Source organism: Sparassis crispa, assembly GCF_003851025.1.
Source record: "Sparassis crispa DNA, contig_000000F, whole genome shotgun sequence".
Lineage (NCBI taxonomy): Eukaryota > Fungi > Basidiomycota > Agaricomycetes > Polyporales > Sparassidaceae > Sparassis > Sparassis crispa.
In genome coordinates this window covers 1,641,969-1,658,942 of record NW_020939747.1, presented here as the reverse complement: position 1 = coordinate 1,658,942, position 16,974 = coordinate 1,641,969, and the positions used below count along the sequence as shown (strand labels likewise).

The window sequence follows — 16,974 nt, the reverse complement described above, 5'->3', positions numbered from 1 at the left end:
ACATAGCACTATATAGGTATTGTACTTTTTCCAGATGCCAGTATAGTTGGGTGAATATGGAGACGAGACATCTCAAAATGCCCTACAATAGAGATGATCCCGTTAGGCCGACCAATTACTTTCCGCTCCAAAGATTATTTGACCCTGAGGCCAGACGTTATTAAAGTAAGTTACAGTAAAGCCCGAGCAACACATATCTGATGATGTTTCTTGTCCAGCAAGAAGAATATGAGCTCTGGCAGCCTTGTCCTCCAGGTGCTTTGGGACCAACTTCATTCCGGTACCAGAGATGGTCGTAAGCTGCTTCCGCGAAGCCTGCGCTCTGTGCGAGTTCGCCTTCTCTCTAATACGCCTCGCTGGTTTCATCATCGTAACAGCGGCGATAATGACGGACATCATGGATTCGCCTACCCTGTCAGGTCGCTCGAGGAGCGGTCGTGCCGCGACCTCCTGGAGCCGCTCGAAGTGCGTCTACACAACTGGCTGTTCATCTTGCCTCATCACCTGAGGTACTCCACGACGAGCGCGCTCACGACGCCGCATATACTGGTGCTCCATAGTCACTCGAGTATTGCGTGGCGGTGCTGTTGCTGCATCGGGCATTGTGAGTATTTCCCGTTCACGTCATTCTCTTATTTTGTTGACTGTCAAATCTCACTTTTCTAGTCTACCGAAGTGGAACCGTCAGTCTAGACCCTGATTTACGCTGCGGTTCTCGAACTCATATGAATTTCAGTCGACATCCGGTGCTGAGGAATCGAATATTTCTACAGACATTCTACCGCCGAAGTCCTTTGATCTTTGCCAAAGCGCAGCGTCTCATGTCGGCACGATAGGTCAGTTGAACAGACTTCGACTGTATCATGGGCCTGCCATGAACATTAGTGACCGTGTACAATGAGAAGTATGGGTTGGACCGGAATTCCTATCAATCTATCTGCAAGGCGCAGGGGGAGCAAGCATCCTATAGCTTTTCGTCGCATGTCCTTATTATCGGGCGTGACTGTAGAATCATGCATGTAGTTACATGTAAGAGTCTGCCATCTCTCGTTTGGCTGACCCTCGCATAGTGGCCAGCGTCCGTCAAATACTCAAGCTACTGTCGGCCTGATGCAATGTATCATTGCGTTGAGAACGTATGGAAGTGAGTCGAACCTTACCCTTTTGAAACTATGCTAACAAGCCATCGTGCAGACCGTCTGGCCTGGGGCGACAAGTGTACGATCGCTGCTGGCGGGAGCGAAGGTCGGACTGAACCAGACCTCCAAGGCGGTGGCGGAGTCACTGCAAGGACAGAAGCGCACACTGCACGACACATTCAGCTCTGAACGTAGCTCAGACATGCTCAAGCGCCAGGCGTTCGCCGGGCCCGTCGAGTGCGGCGGCGGACCCGGACGCGCACCTGCGCGTCCTGGCGCACTCGCTGGGGCTGAGCGTGCCCGGAGTTGAGGCGTCGACATCGTTCTACCCCGGGTACCGGTGGTGGCCGCGTCCGGAGATGAGCACGGGCGCGATGCAGGAGATGCCCCCCCAGTCCGACCCGTCTGGCACGGCGATGTACGTGGGGGGCTCCGCGTAGGCGTCGGGCGTGCCATCTGACGGGAGCTCGCTCCCGGACCCGGCGCAGGTCTCGTCGGAGTACCTCTATGGCGCACACTACCCGATCTTGGACTGTAACCCCATGTACCCTCCAAACTCTGGCCACCCGTAAATCTGATTGTTCTGTTGTTTGACATTTCGTCCAACGGACGATCCATTGTATTTAAAATACAATACGTGTGGGGGTCGTAAAGGCGTGTCTATTGTCTAGCTGACGTCTTGCTTGCTGTGTCATGCTACTTGTATAATGCCGGAGTGGCGAGTAGACGATGATGACAATCCTGGTACATGAATGCGAGAGGTGAAGGTCAAAAACAAACCTGAACGGGTCAACGAAGATAACGAGTCGGTGCTAGAGATACATAACGTAAGGAGCCAGGAGGCTGCACGATCGGACACCGGAGACATGACAACGCAGACGATCTAAACACAACGCGGCGAGGCGCGGCGGATCATGATGCTGCCTGGCGGCGCGCTCTGCGACGTGCGCGCCACTTGGGTCCCATGTAGAGCGAGACGAGGTTCATGGGCGCGAAGAATAAGCAAACCCCGGCGAGGAATACGTACGTCCATCCCGTGCCCATGGCTTTGAGGATCAGGCTGATCACCGAGACGAGTACAGCGCCCATGGAGCATCGCACGAGGTTATTCTGTCGGCAGTGAACGGGCGTCAGCACTAGTACGCTAGCATACAAATATGACACCGATGACGCACGCAGGCTGTCACGGCAGAGCTGTGGCCAGGGACAAGATCCACGATCAAAGTCTGAGTGACGTTCATGACCCCAACCACGCAAAAACCGACTAGAAGAGCCCGATCGTTAGCGAGTCCGGGAGGGTTAAAGCTTAACATTAATGGACACCCAACTGATGAACGACAGGATGAGCGGGCCCGCGATGGATACCTTCGCGTCTAGACACCACCCGTAGCCTATGCAGGTCACAACGAAGAGAGAGAGGTAGTACGGCATCAGGTGGAGGCGCACGCGCTCAATGGGAAAGTTCTCTTCCTTCATGACGTCCTCCGGCCGCATCTTCTCGTTGCCGGTCTCCTCTAACGCGAGGAGCATCTTCTCCTTGTACCGCCTGTAGTCGCGGTCGAGGAGTTTGCCAGTAATCACGCCCCCGATGAGCATGCCCCCGCCAATGGCGAGGAAGCACAGCCCGATCTCCGTCTCTGAGAGGTACGGGTATGTGGAGGAGAACAGCGTCGAGATGCTCGTTGTCACGCCGTAGAACACAGCGTACACGATGGCGTTGTATAAGAGTAATAGCGTAACGTCAGGGTATAGGAAAAGGACGAAAGGGTTCGCAAACCCCTTCGGGGGCGGCCTGGAAGCGTGGTCAGAGGACTCCTCGACGTGGCGTCCGATGACGGGGATAATCGGGCGGTAATGACGAGGTGGCGGTATGCTACCATCGCCCACTATCGCGCGGAGAGTCTCTGGTAGAAGGCTGAAGGCGTATTAGCACCGTTGATACCGTGTGTGTGGATGAGAATAAGGTCGAGCCTCAGCTCTCGACCTCTTGAGATACTCACAGAAGGATCACGATTAGACATAACGCAGATGCGATGCACATAAACCAGAATATGGATCTGTTCAGCCGTCGGATTAGAAAACACACCACAACCCCGTTTGAACGCGCACCGCCATCCCAGACCATCGGCAAGAACACCTCCCAGGACTGGTCCAATTGTAGGTCCGACCTAGCATATTACTTGTACAAAAATGTCTCTCGCTTCAAACGACCGCACTTACCATGGGTCCGATATTCCAAAGTCCGAAATAAGTGCCCCGCTCATAGGGAGCAGCCACATCGGCAATGACACCGGCACCTAGGTGGAAAATGTAGTCCCGGGGCGAGAATTTGGACAAAGGACGACGTACCGAGAGCGACCGTACTTGCAGAACCGGCAGCTTGTAGGCATCGTAGCAGCATCAACAGCCAGTAAGCTGACGTTGGAACAAGAGCAAGCCCAACACATGAAAGCGACAGGACGAGCAGGCAGCCGAGAAACATGGGCCGTCGACCATACCTATCAGAAAGCGTTCCCCAGAACATGGGCGCTATACGGAAATATGAAAGTCAAGTAGAAAGCCATGGAAATAGCAGAAAAACCGGTACGTACAAATGCCCTGTACGATCATATATACGGTCACAGTCAAATTAATGAGTTCAATTGTCTTGTGGAATGCTTTGGCTATGGTAGGAATTGCAGGGAGGTATATATTGGCGGTAAATGGGCTAAGAAACACAAAAGCGCTGAATATACACGCATACAGTCGTCGAACTTATGCTTACCTGAACATCCCGGCGAAAGCAGCGATCCCGACAATAAACCATTTCTCGTGAGCAGTGTACACACTATACGCCTTGATAGGCGCATTTTGAGTGGGGCGAGGCGGTGGTGCCTCTGCCGTATCCTGGCTCTGAGGGGCTGGAATGTCATCTAGATAAATGTGTTCGCTTTGTCTATTCATGGAGCTCACCTGGAGGTCCCACGGAAGCTGCTGGCGTGATTGTAGGTGACTGCTGTTTCTCACCGTTGTTGACCGTAGAGTCCATAGCGACGAGCTACGAGTCGGTGGAGAACAAGCGAGGAGGCGAGTGAGGAGGAAGACGACATGGAGAAGCTTATAACTTGGGGAATGGGCACGGTTGACGCCTGTATAAGCCGAAGAATCTCAGAGTGTCTGCGAACCGTGATCTCAAATTTCCTATCCTGGATATGCCCCGACGGCCGATAGAACGTTCTCCGACCGCGTCCGATTACGCATCGGCGGTGACCAAGCCTCACCAATATTCAACGCATTAAAATCGTTGATATCCCGATATCCTCGACGCAGTGGAATACTTGCAAAGAACGCGCTTGACCCTGCTCTCCCTAGATTTTTATGTCTGGGCGTTATGGACCATCTGACAGGCCCCTTGTGGCGCTTCGCCGTCTTCCTCCGAGCGAAATTGGAGCGAACAGAGCCCGTATCTCGTTTGGCATCATGCAAGTGGCCTGCGCGCACCCACGGTTTTCTCACCGTGTACAGCGACGTGCTTCGCATTGTTCGCAGTAGGACTTGCGACCGCGCAATCAGAACAGCGAAGCATCAATTCCGTTGATCAGGTGAACCTATGCAAAGTGTATTGGAGGCATGTCCTATCTGATAGCAAAAGTACAACTGTAAACACATACCACGGATCCGAGAGACACAGAAGGATAAAACACAGGTCATGCATCTCAGTCGGCGTCGACCCGCATTTGACCCCGTCCTCTTCGGATGCGCTCTTCAATCCCACCGACGCCACCGAACACCTTCTTCTGCTCATGACTCAAGAATCCACCCATGCCTTTTGACCTCGCCCTAGCTCGCTCCTCTGCTTCGAACTCTGCCTTCTCCTGCTCCAGCAGTGTCGTAAGGCGCTCTCTGCGATCAACTGACATTGTAGACGCATCCGTCATCATAGCCGCCAGACGAGCGGCACGATCGTCGTCGCCTGTGTTGTGCGCGCCAGAGCTTTGAGAACTCAGCGGATGTACAGCCGGGGGTGGACTTATGCGTGATCGTTTGAAGGAGGATCCGTGTCGATCTGGACTTCTGCTAGGATATTGTCGGCGCTTCCTGTCGTCCTCCCTGCTGCGACTCCGGCGTGGGCGGGAGTTGTAGCCATTGTCGTCAGACTCGTCCGATTTCGGCCACGTACGCACCCTGTCGTCTTCCCTCCTGCTATCTCTGGGCCTATCATCAATATCTCTGCCCCTACGAGGATATGAATCAGGAGTGCGGCTGCGGCTGCGACCTCGTCTGTCATAACCATCGTCGCGACGATCGTAGTCGTCAATGTATCGGGATCGTAAGACGGGCGACCTTGACCTTCGCCCGTAAGGGCTAGGGGACCTTCGCGAATGAGAATAACGATCGCGAGATAAGGATCGGCGACGTTCGGGATATGGTGAGACAGAATGATCTCTGTGTTTGTCTTTGCTGGATTTGTCCTTCTTCTTATGATTCTTGTCCTTCTTGTCCTTCTTTGCTTTGATCCCGTTGCGTTCCTGCATCTCTCGCAAACGCAGTGGATTGGCCATAAGTGCTTGATATGCAGCCTGCTCCTGCTGCTTGATGGCGAACAGTGGATCTTCACGAATCTTCATGGCAGTGTCGCGAACAGTGTTAGCGTACTGAGTAGCAATGAAGCTCTTGTGGGCTGCGCCAATCTACACAACGTATGTTAAGATGGTAGCTCAGCAAAAAGCGAAGATGTGTGTACGCACCTTCTCATTTTCCCCAGCAGTCAAAATCTTGTCAACCCTCTTCTTCCCAAGTAAATAATCCTCCAGATCGTTCGCATTCTGGTTACTCCCTGTGGCTGGCGTGGTATACATCCAGTCCAGCTTCTCCTGCCGCTTCTTGCCCGTCTGCTCCTCCTGCATGCGCTGCAACTCCTGCAGCTGTCGCTCCTCTTCTTTCTCTTTTCGAAGTTGATCAAGCTTCTTCTTTTCTTCGAGCTATGGAAGAGTATATGTCTGAGGCATGGTCTACCAGGACTGCGATATGATGACAAACTCACCGCTTTCTTCTCCTCGAGCCAGACCCGCTCCTGGTTTTTCAACAGGAGCGGGTGCCAGGACTTCTTCATATTCAAGTCTCCGCCACCCATCTTGACTGACTGCTGGAGACGCGAGGTGCAACGGGTTGGACGGTTAGGATGCGAAGGACGACGGTGACGACGACAGGCAGCGCTGAGCAAGATGGGTCTGAGTCCAACCGATATTTGACTTTGTTTACAAACTGTGGCGCCAAGTCTGTCTCAGAACGGGCGTCTAAACAACTACTGCAGCGATGTCACGACCTGCAGACCTCGAGGCTGCTGAACATGAGACGGTCCCGCTATACGATGGAGGAGATTTCCCTGTTCAACCGACGTAAGTATTACTCCTCCTTCCGGTTCTCTGCCGCTCATACCCCCGGCCGGATGTTGACAGTACCTCTCGTCTCGTGAATTAGGACTAGTACGCACTCGATATACACCATGACCCGCGAGGAGATCACGAAGGGGATTGCCAACCGATTTGTGCATTCGCATGCGTATATCGCTCTATACCTCGTCATGGCTGCGCTGTCGGTCACGACCGTCGTGCTGAGCATGACGAATGGGTGCCCGACACTCGCGTTCTACATCCTAGAACTCATAATCAACGGCTCTATGATCCTTGAAGTGAGCATCAGATTTGTCGCCTTTGGACGAGTGAGTATGCGCTGCCACACAAGACCGTATAAGGTGTCTGAAGGTATATTTATTATGCAGCAATTCTGGAAATCACCGTACAACATCATGGATCTCGTTCTGACCGCGTTCTGCGTGATCACGCTCCTCCTCATTTTCTTTGCAGGCTGTGGTAGCACGAGTAAGGAGGAGGAGCTCTTGGACACGCTCCTGCTCGTCGCACGGAACGTACTCCAGTTCGGACGGCTAGCCGCAGTGATGCGACAGTGCGTTTCTCCGTTCAGGGTCATGACCGCAGTATATTGACGATGCTTCTGTGTCGGTCGTGGTAAAACTCTCACAGGTCCGGCCAGTCCATCTTTTCGCGCCCGAAGCCCATCGACTTGTCGGCTGCCCGGCGAAGAGGCTACACGCTCGACATCGACATCGAAGACGAAGGCGAGAATGACCTCGGGAGACCGCTCATCCAGGATCCCGTCCTCTTCGATGCCGGAGAGGAGGCTCCCGCACCGCGTGCGCCGATAACAGACATGCCACGCGCAGCGCAGGCCGTCCAGGACAGAGACACAGAAGATGTGTGGGCTGAGATTGGTTGACGCTCCGGTCGTCTTCATTTTGTATGCATTGCTCGATCAAGATCTCATCCCAGTAATACATGTGAGTAGCCGGTTGCCAATGTTCGATCGTCATTAAGTTGACCAGTGCAGGCCGTTGCAAGGGTCTGGATAGAACATTAGCTTCCGCGCACAATTCAACCTGTATCCGGAATATGCATTTTTTTTCTCATGTGCCGTGAGTGACAACTCAAACTCGAACATCCGACGCCGTCATTCCTGCACCGGAACGTTACTTATCTGCTATCAAAGCGGAGGACCCACGTTCCGATATTTCTCACCCATTATTCTCCCGTTGTCTATGCAGGCTATACTTGTTCGCATCTGTCAAGGCTGAGAAAATGATAGGGATGCGAATGCGCCTGTGCACACTTCAGCGTCCAGGCGATGCACGTTCGAGAGTCCACACCTGACTGCTTGTAAGCGCTTCTTCTGCACCTTCCTGCCAATCAAACCTAGAATTTAGCTACTCTTTTCGACTGGCGTTGTACGCGGTTCTCCGGCAGTACTCCGCCGGCAATTGTATGCTCTTCCATTGTTTCGCCATCTAATTGTGCGCTGTTCTGACTATGATGCTCTCAACATCTTCTCCGGCCATTGTCCTGTGTTATTATACTCCAACGTACCTGTGCGAGGATCTGGTCGTTGATCATTGTTCCCTCACCGCAAAGGCCTTGGAAATTGACCTCCGATTAGTCGGCATGTTTTGTTCTTCTCCTGGCAGTTGACTGATTTATCCCAGAAGTCCTAACTCATTCCCTAACTTGCTTTGATTCTCTCCCACGCAGTCAGGACCCTTCTTCCAACTATTCTCATGACTGTGCAACGCTTTGATGAGTCACGCCGGTTCGCCCTGTGACCCGACGCGTTATGGTGCATAATTATGCCGTCGCGGAACGCCCTTGCGGAGCATGATGGCCTGCGTCTGTCGGTCGGTGAACCTATCACCAGTAGCGTACGGCTGCAACCATGATCCCTGAAGCAGAAGCTGACGCGAACCTCTGACCTGCTGGCTATTTTCACTCAAGATCGCAGTCATGGCAAGAAATTATTGTGCTAGGCGTACTCCGGTCAACTGACGAGGCGACGTCTCGCTGTAGGCATTTCAACGAACCTGCTGTGGTCGTAGTCGCAAGAGTGACGGAAAGGATCGCAGGATGACATTGACATATATTGTAGAATTGTGCACCCAGGTCCCAGACCCAGCAGTCCTGAGCCGTCTAGATCTGTGCTGATGTCGGTTGATGATCAAATCTGATGATTCCAGTGAAATACGCGTTCAGGATCCGCAAATACGGAGCTTGAGGGAGCGTCATTGCATTGTGGGGAACACCTCTCAGTAGCTCGAACTTCAATGGTGTATCCTGGCACCCTGCCAAGAGGAGCTGTGGGTGGAAGAGAATCTAGATAGTAGATCACATGAGATCTACCGGGCATGAAACCTGTGAATTCGCTTCTATCGGTTTAGCCACACCTTCTAGAAAGATGGAGTTGGACAGGAACAGCGGACGAATGCCCCTTGAATCGCCGCCTCCAGTAGTAAATAATTCGCAGCCATTTCGAGATAAACCTACGGCACATATATATTTTCAGTCAGGTGGTCGTCACATTCTGCCTAATCGGATAAGCTAGTAACGCTATTTGGTTTCATTGTGACTGGCGTGTATCGCGATTTCTCACATTAATTTCACCAGAAAGCGCTAGGAAATTGCCAGGGGAACCGCTGGTGGCTGCTTTCGCTCGCTGGCTCCGGCGAGCGAAGTCTTTGTCTCCGTCGTCTTTCTCGACGCCTTCGCTTGCCCGCTGTCCATGGCGTGACTACTCATGCAAGGTCCGCTGCGCCTTCATGCCCTACGCAGTTCCTCGATACTGAACGTGCTCGTGAAGGATCCAGCGGTACTTCCCATCGTTTAGTGTCTGAGTTCACCTTCGTTTCTTACAACGGTTATGTCGTCAACTATGGGACCTACTAGCCAGGCGAAGTCATGGTGGTCGCGGTCGAAGTCGAAGGACTCCTCAGGTTTAACGCCAAAGCGGTCGTTCTCGAATCTCGTGGACGACGAGAAGCACATGCGGTCTGCACCTCGTAAATTAACGAAGACCAAAGATGCTACTGCCGGTCTGAAATTCAATACGCTGGCTTCTGCAATGGGCTTCAGGTCCAAAAAGCTGCCTTCACTTGCTATACAGGATCCTCCGACTAACACTTCAGTGCACCGATCTACATCTGACAACTCCGCTCCTTCCCCCTTCTACACCAACCGACCTCCCGCGAAGTCCGTATCCACAGCTCGCTCTTCGGAATACGACGGGGACGAGGCGTCCGACCCGCATGACATCCCGGAACCCCGTACGCCCTCAGATCACCCAAGAGATCGAATGTCGTACCAGACGTCTGTCCTCACATTGTCGGAAATGGATCCCTTTGCCGCAGGAGGAGTCGTCATACAACAGTCGCAGGACTCATACCGGCAGTCTGTGTTCTCGGATTCATCCCTGCTGGAGCCTCATCGTAAAAGAAGCGATTTTGTGTCCAATAACCGCACCTCGTATGCGTCTTCATCGTCTAATTCGCACAGCTATTTGTCAGAGCCTCGGAGTGGCAAGATGTCTTCCAGGATCACTCGCTCATCCAGGTTCGTGTGCACCTTAATTTCACAGAAGAGGGTTCATCGATGTAACGTATAGAACACCCTCTGATACGAGCATGAAGCAAGAGCCTCGTCGTCAAGAGACTCTGTTTGTAGACGACGGCAGGTCTGTGGCCAGTGCTGAGCCTCGGAGTATACGGGCACGTCTCAAAACGCCGTCGGGTTCGAACTCTTCATGTTCTACCGTCACGCCAGGTGACTACCGGAACAGGTTGAGTGAGCCTCCTCCGGGAGCTCCACACCCTCATCCCCGGGCAAGAGGTATGACGGTGGCAGCTGCGGGATCCAATGGCGACGCTAACAGACTTTCGCGGCTGGAATTGCGACGCAAAGCCTCAGATCCTCATGGGTTTCACTCGCCTTTGGGCGCCGCTTCCCCTTCTTTATCTCCGCTAACCTTTGCCGGCCCAAGCGTGACACCGCCTCCCGGCACCGACTCTCCGGTGTCACCCTCCTCTACTCGCCCGTTAGTGCTCGTCCGTAAAGCTTCCGCTTCGATAGTGCACATGCCTCCCCCAAGTCTTGCGCCTCCCACAGCAAACCTTCCGCCTCCTCCCTTGTCATCATTCGTTGCTCCAGAACCTTCGTCTTCTGCGGACAACCTTTCCATTTTCCTATCTAATCCACCATCACCGAGCACATCTAGCGTGAGTCTTGCCCCCAGCTTTGAATTTAGCGTGGAGGATTCTGCCGGAGATGCGATTGGGCACCTGATGCAGGACGTGTATCCACCGTTACCCGAAGGTTGTTCGAGGCAGAGTAAGGGCAATGGCAGAAGACGTCACATTGATGCTGAGTCCAGCAACTCCTCAATGAGAAGACTTCCTCCACCCCATGGAGATTACATGCATCCCGATCAGAGCATGTCTGCCCACACGTCGCCGAAACTACTGAAGAAACTTCCTTCACAGCAAAGTCTGCTGGGGAAGCATTATTCGGAGCAAAGCCTGACTTCCTCTGTTGTGTCTCTGGGACAGGATGAGTACGCGAACTGGAGAGGATCCAGTGGATCACTTTCATCCAGCAAAACTCCGCGAAAGCAACGCTCATTTCATCATTCACGACTTCCCCTTCCTCCCTTGCCTGCTCTGCGTCACGCCAACTCGTACAACCACTCTAGTACACCTCCGGAAGGCCGTTTGCCAACGCCATCGTCTCCGCCGACGACGGACCAACAACAACGTAAGAGCGGCTTCACGCATACAACCCCGACGTCTGCACGCAAGCGCCTTTTCTCGGGTTCAAGTAGCAGAAGGAGCACATCTTCCCAAGGGCCTGCTTCGCCTGCTACATCTGCTGAAGATGAGACGCGTTCAGTCATTAACACTGACGAGCCCCGCACTCAGAGCAGGTCCTCGTCGTCGGCGGTACAGAAGGTTATGATCTCTTTCGGGAACTTTGGACATCCGCTTTCCCTATCGACAAAAAATGCGTGCGTCGCGCCTTCATCATTCTGGAGCGAACCCGGTGATAGTATGTCAAGCTCATACGGCGACAAGAGCGCGTCGCAAACGGAGTATACCCCCCAGCATATCATACCACCGGCAGACATGTTGAAGTTGGAGCAGCAACTTGCGGAGGAGGCGGCGCAGAGGGATCGAGAAATGGACCAGGAGCATAAGCCTAAGTTGGAGTTGCAACCGAGGGATTTTGGTTTCGCCTTCATTGGGCGGAGGCGACGGTCGGATTCCAAATTATCTGGGTCCAGAACAAGTTCGATCATGTCGAGCGTATCTGCAGCGACGTTGCCGTTCGGGAGCGAGCATCATATACTTGGCGAGAGTTCTACCAGTGGAACATCGAGTTTGCGACAAACTGCTTCTGCGCGTCCCTCATCTACTACCAATCATAACGGCAAAGCTAGGGAACTTTCCGCCGACAGTTCACGGCTTCCCCTACGAAGCAGCTCTCTGATGGCGAAGTCATTCCCAAAGCCACCAACATCCATTGCACGACCTTCGACGGCTCAACCCAGCATTTCGTCACCGACCTCTCCCACGTTTTCAGCTTTTACCGTTTCGCCTGGACGACCTCCCACAAGTCTACCTCCACCTCCTCGGTCACGACCATCGCGTGAAAACCAACCCATTCAAGATGACCCTGTGCTCAAGCGCTCTAGTATTGTTCCGCTCCATCCTCTATCACCGCCTCCCGTCCACAACAGGATCCGTCGACCACATACAGCGACATCGGATTCACGCAATGTCCAGTCTCTGATCACTTCGCCTCCCAGTTCGTTTGACCAGCAGAAGGTCTCAAAGCGGAGGTCCATCATGAAGAAACCTTCATTTTTGGATATTGAAGACGAGCTGGACGCCACCACCGAGAATCTCATGGAGATGGATATTGATGTGCCGCCCGCGTCACCTGTCATGGAAGGCAGTTTCCTGGACATGGAGCACGGCAGGGATTCACTCGACACTGATGCGAGTTGTGACAGCGGTTTCTATGCTTGATTATGTCGCAGGCTGTTTTTCCTATTTGCTTCTCGTATGTATACCTCTTTATTGACCCCAGTACTATTACTCTTGCGTATTCACTGCTTTAGCTGCATATAATTTTTACTTCACTACCTAGAGTAGGCCTTGGCGTGTACTTTCCGCTGTACAGCACTGTTCTTTCCTTTGCTCTTCGCGATCTGCGCACAGCTTTGTACACGCACCACGACTTGTCTGGCAACACTCACATGCATGTCATTCATTGAATCTGACAAGCACGGAATGTTTTCATACTACCACCTATATGTTACATGTGAAATGTAGGAGAGAAAATGTCAAGTAAGTACTGCCGTCACATGAACGTGAGGGCGTGAAAGATCCTTAATCACGGATACCATGGAAGGGAGACTCGTTACTCTGTTTCGTTTGTGTGATAACCCGCCCGCCTCATCGCACCCAGACGATGGCGAGCAGCACCAAGGTCCTTCTCTAACTTCAAAATCTCGACCTGCTGCTCCATCTCGCGCCTCTTGAAGTCCAGACCGGCCATGCTGTTGTAATCAACATCTTCCTCTTGTGATTGCTTGGCAGATATGGCCTTCACTTGTTTCACCAACGCCTTGCACGCCTCGGTGACAGCCTTGGCAGCCAGCTCCAGTCGCTCTTGAGTCTTCGACATCAAGTTTGCCTTAACGCGTGACGCAGCAACTAGCTGAGCAGTGGCACCTGCAACCTCGTTGGACGCGACGATGAGTTGTTCGAGGGAATGTGTCCCAGATAGGACACCATCAGCACTCTCGATGAGCAGGTTGGTGGCAAATGCGACCGAACGAGCGGCAGAGATGAGACCCTCCGTCCAACGGTTATTGCGCTTGTAGAATTGCTGAGTCGTGCTTGAACCTCTGCCCTGGGTGACGATCTCCTGTTGGGATTCTGTGGCAGCTTTGATGAGCCGAGCGATGGCATTCGTGATAGCGAGGGCCGCCGCCAAGATTGAATCGTGCACTTGAAGGTCAACGGCACTGAACCTGCTGGAATCGCGAGGACGCGATATGAGTTCCTGCAGACGCTCTGTAGCGGCCTCGATGGCCTTGGCTGCTCCCAACATCTCCTGTTCCACGATGTCTCCTATATCTCCGTTGGCCTTCGCCAACGCGCCTGCCTTGCCACCCTTTGGCACAAGCGAGTCGACCGATTCCGACACTTTCGTAAGGGCACTGCGAATTTCTCCATTGTTGCGCATTGCAACGTCTTTCCGTTGTGAGAGTTGAGGAAGAAGATCCAATTTATATGATTGCAGGTTGAGGAATGCCCGCAGACAGACATCGCCAGCATTCTTCGCAACGTTGACCAACTTGTCGGACACGTCGTCGCTGACAAGACGAGTGATTCCCTTGGTGTTAACCAGCACATCCGACACTGATTGCGCCAACTCGTTAGCCCCCTTGATCACCTCAACGTGTTCGCCGCCAAGCTCTCCTCCGAGATACGCATTAAATATTGTAGCAAACTCGGTGGCATTGTTGATAGCTTTTTCAATCATGGAGAGCGTGTACTCTGGGGTTGAGTTCAGGTTTCCAGCTTGCGCCGGAGACTCCAGCTCATAGATGGATTCATCAACCTTGTGTACGCATGCCTGGAGGATGGAGTCTACACTGACGTGAGTCAATATTCAAGACAAAATTGAGTGGAAGGTGCCCACCAATGATTTGATTGAGCTTCTTCCTGTTATCCAAAATGAGAGTGTCGATCTGAGTGTTCGTCGCTTCCTCCGAGATACCTTGATTCTAGTGGGTTTTTAATATGTATTGCTCCATGCACAGAATGTCGCACATACCTGCTGAGCCTCAGAGAGCTGCTGGATCGTGCTGTCCATGCCCTCCTGCAGGATCGCGATTTCTTGGTCCTTCTCGTCTTTGAGACGTTCTACGTCCCCGTGCGCGTTGTCAAGCTTGTGAAGCAGATCATCAATCTGAAGCTGCTTGGCCTGAGGAAGAAGATGTTAATGCCGCTTGAGATCAAAGCTATCAAGATCGTGAATCACCCTCAGGGAGTCTTCCAGCTCCGTCAGCTGACGGTTATACTTGGATAACACGCCTGATACCTCAGAACTCTTTGACCGCGAGGCATCCTCGGCTCGTTCGTTAGCATAGTTGATCTCCCTCTTCAGTCTGTCCACCTCGTCCTTCTGGCTGGCCTTCTGACGATCCAAATCAAAGCGCGCACGATCACGCTCCCGTATCATGTCCGCCAACTCCAGGTTCTTCGCCTTCAGGTCTCGTTCCATCCTCTCCATGCGGTCGACTGCTTCCTGAGCCGAATTGGCCTTCAACTGCATCTGCTTGAACTTAGACAACATGTCGAGATGCTCCGTGCGTAGTTGGCTATATAGCTTGGCAAGGGCCTCGTATTTGTTACGCCACAGAGTGACCTGGTCTTGCAACTGTTTGATCAACTCATCCTTCGACAGCATCTGGGAGTTGATGTTGGCAGTAACACTGCTGAGCTCTCCCTCAAGAGCTTTGACTCGCTGCAGAATACAGCGATCAATGAAGGCACCTTCAGCATGATCACAAAACTCACCCGGTCATACTGCTCGAGCATTAGCTGGTCTCGCTCGTACTGGCCTCTCATGGCGAGCAGCTCCCTCTGGAATTCATTCACCTGCTGCGCAGCCTGTGCAGCTGCCTGGTTGTTGTACTGCATCATCTGCTGCTGCATGAGCTGCTCTTGTGCGAGGCGCTCCTTCTCTGCTTGTTCTGCCTGCCTTTGCTCAAATTCGCGGCGCTGCTGTTCCTCCAATTCGCGACGACGACGTTCCTCGGCTTCACGGGCAGCGAGCAGAGCAGCCTGCTGTTCCTCGTACTGCTTCAACATACGTGCTTGCTCGCTAACGGCTGCGGCATCGGGCGATGGAGTAACAGGCGGTGGTGGCGTCGCAACGACTGTGCTCTTCGGTCGAGCAGGAAGATCGGGAGCATTACCGTTATCCATCAGGTTAGGAGGTTCCTAGCGGTAGCAAATTAGCCGCATAATTGTAGCGCAGGATGTCCGACAGTAACGCACTGCACCGAGTTTGGGAACGTTAATGAGACCAGTAAGATACTTGAGATTGGAGCATTCATAGTAGAACTTCCGAAGTGCATAATGTTGTGAACTAAAACGCTGTCGAAGGGGCTCCAGAGCTTCGATATCGTTTGTCCCTAGACAGGACATCATGACAATGCTCGCGTAGGTGCGGAGAACCGACTTACTTCGATGCATGGCTCTCAGCATGCTCGTGATAAATCTGTAGATACCCCAACTCTCTTTCACAAGAGGAACTAGTGCAGAAATGCGACATTCGTTGCTCGCGGAATGACGAAAATGAGCGAAAATCATCCTTTGAAACGAATCAATCTGGTCTTGTAAACCCATGAGATCGGAAATGGTCTCATAACTATCAAGTGCATGAGTTAAGCCACCACAGGAAATGAGCGGCCTGAAATGCACACCCTTCATTCGGATCGTCGATGCCCTTCAAAGTCACATATTCCTCGTACTCGAACAGACCGTTGAATTCCGGTCTCAAGCGATGGAATCGCAACTTCGCTAAGATAAACTGCACATACGTCTTAATCAACGGGCCGTAACCTGAGGCAAACTCATGAGACAGTGAAGACACGTCAACGGTGAAGATGCATTACCTCGGGGACTCTCGTGTCCCACAGTCCGAGCACAAGTCTCCAGCCATCCAGTCTGACCGTGTGCTTCTTTTATTGTCTATGGTTCATCTCTATTGAGTCTCGGAACGGGCTACAATAAGAGAGGAATGCACTAACCACAGGATGACCTTCTTGAAGCACCTTATGAACCATTATGAGGGCTTTAAACGTCTGGACTTCGTCAGACAGAATAGGCTGCACACGAAGACCGGTCCAGAATGATATCGAGGAGTGATAGTCCCATGTGTAAACGATGCATTCTGCACGTATGTCAATACGCTTTGCGCTATAGAACAGGTGGTGCACTCACTCCGAACGTGTTTCTGCTTCGGAGCGGTCTCATCTGGATTTGTAGCCTTCTTGATGTTCACCACAAGCTCGGCCTCAGCCTTATCCTTGTCCACAGGTCTTGTGGGGTAGTGGACCTCGTCGGGTCCGTCTATATCAAAGCCAGTCTGCCGGGTGCGCTGTCCCGTGAACCTGATACGTTTGCTTAGAATTTGGGACAGTTCAGGCAACATATGTGACTCACATGTCGTGCAACACAACCCCAAGGTGATAGAGACGAGGGTGGCTGGTATGCGGAGACTGCGCCTGGCTGCACTAGGGTGAGGTAAGTCACGGTCATCTTCGGCGCTCACGCTCTTATTTCAGGACGCGCCCTTTCCACCGTGACCGGCTGGCTACTCGTAGCGACGTCTTGCGCGGAGAGTACACGCCATGTTTGCTCTTTTTCGCTCTTCTGCAC

The 16,974-nt window shown here is 52.7% G+C and overlaps 7 protein-coding genes across 7 annotated transcripts; 4 read left to right on the top strand and 3 right to left on the bottom strand.

Moving 5' to 3' along the window:
- Positions 1–93: 93 nt before the first annotated feature.
- On the top strand, positions 94–901 carry SCP_0105730 (hypothetical protein; the record flags this gene model as incomplete). Its single annotated transcript, XM_027752803.1, has 5 exons — positions 94–165; positions 219–295; positions 378–604; positions 667–683; positions 737–901. 5 exons carry the CDS (start codon positions 94–96, stop codon positions 899–901), a joined length of 558 nt encoding a protein of 185 aa, XP_027608604.1.
- Positions 902–1,138: 237 nt separating this feature from the next.
- On the top strand, positions 1,139–1,449 carry SCP_0105720 (hypothetical protein; the record flags this gene model as incomplete). The annotated part of the gene is made up of 2 exons (XM_027752802.1): positions 1,139–1,144; positions 1,195–1,449. The coding sequence occupies 2 exons, from the start codon at positions 1,139–1,141 to the stop codon at positions 1,447–1,449; spliced, it is 261 nt and encodes an 86-aa protein (XP_027608603.1).
- Positions 1,450–1,762: 313 nt separating this feature from the next.
- Positions 1,763–4,167, bottom strand: SCP_0105710 (Itaconate transport protein; the record flags this gene model as incomplete). Its single annotated transcript, XM_027752801.1, has 11 exons — positions 1,763–1,880; positions 2,167–2,249; positions 2,315–2,403; positions 2,468–3,054; positions 3,140–3,196; positions 3,249–3,307; positions 3,360–3,436; positions 3,489–3,668; positions 3,731–3,846; positions 3,904–4,039; positions 4,092–4,167. The coding sequence occupies 11 exons, from the start codon at positions 4,165–4,167 to the stop codon at positions 1,763–1,765; spliced, it is 1,578 nt and encodes a 525-aa protein (XP_027608602.1).
- A 667-nt stretch (positions 4,168–4,834) lies between these two features.
- Positions 4,835–6,252, bottom strand: SCP_0105700 (Pre-mRNA-splicing factor CWC25; the record flags this gene model as incomplete). Its single annotated transcript, XM_027752800.1, has 3 exons — positions 4,835–5,809; positions 5,867–6,100; positions 6,163–6,252. The coding sequence occupies 3 exons, from the start codon at positions 6,250–6,252 to the stop codon at positions 4,835–4,837; spliced, it is 1,299 nt and encodes a 432-aa protein (XP_027608601.1).
- A 182-nt stretch (positions 6,253–6,434) lies between these two features.
- SCP_0105690 (hypothetical protein) lies at positions 6,435–7,415 on the top strand (the record flags this gene model as incomplete). The annotated part of the gene is made up of 4 exons (XM_027752799.1): positions 6,435–6,517; positions 6,600–6,840; positions 6,901–7,085; positions 7,163–7,415. The coding sequence occupies 4 exons, from the start codon at positions 6,435–6,437 to the stop codon at positions 7,413–7,415; spliced, it is 762 nt and encodes a 253-aa protein (XP_027608600.1).
- A 1,965-nt stretch (positions 7,416–9,380) lies between these two features.
- SCP_0105680 (hypothetical protein) lies at positions 9,381–12,540 on the top strand (the record flags this gene model as incomplete). Its single annotated transcript, XM_027752798.1, has 3 exons — positions 9,381–10,069; positions 10,122–10,345; positions 10,418–12,540. 3 exons carry the CDS (start codon positions 9,381–9,383, stop codon positions 12,538–12,540), a joined length of 3,036 nt encoding a protein of 1,011 aa, XP_027608599.1.
- Positions 12,541–12,934: 394 nt separating this feature from the next.
- Positions 12,935–16,948, bottom strand: SCP_0105670 (Endocytosis protein; the record flags this gene model as incomplete). The annotated part of the gene is made up of 13 exons (XM_027752797.1): positions 12,935–14,172; positions 14,225–14,309; positions 14,360–14,509; positions 14,567–15,052; positions 15,106–15,531; positions 15,589–15,725; positions 15,777–15,961; positions 16,017–16,155; positions 16,209–16,284; positions 16,344–16,486; positions 16,537–16,706; positions 16,759–16,824; positions 16,914–16,948. 13 exons carry the CDS (start codon positions 16,946–16,948, stop codon positions 12,935–12,937), a joined length of 3,336 nt encoding a protein of 1,111 aa, XP_027608598.1.
- Positions 16,949–16,974: the final 26 nt, after the last annotated feature.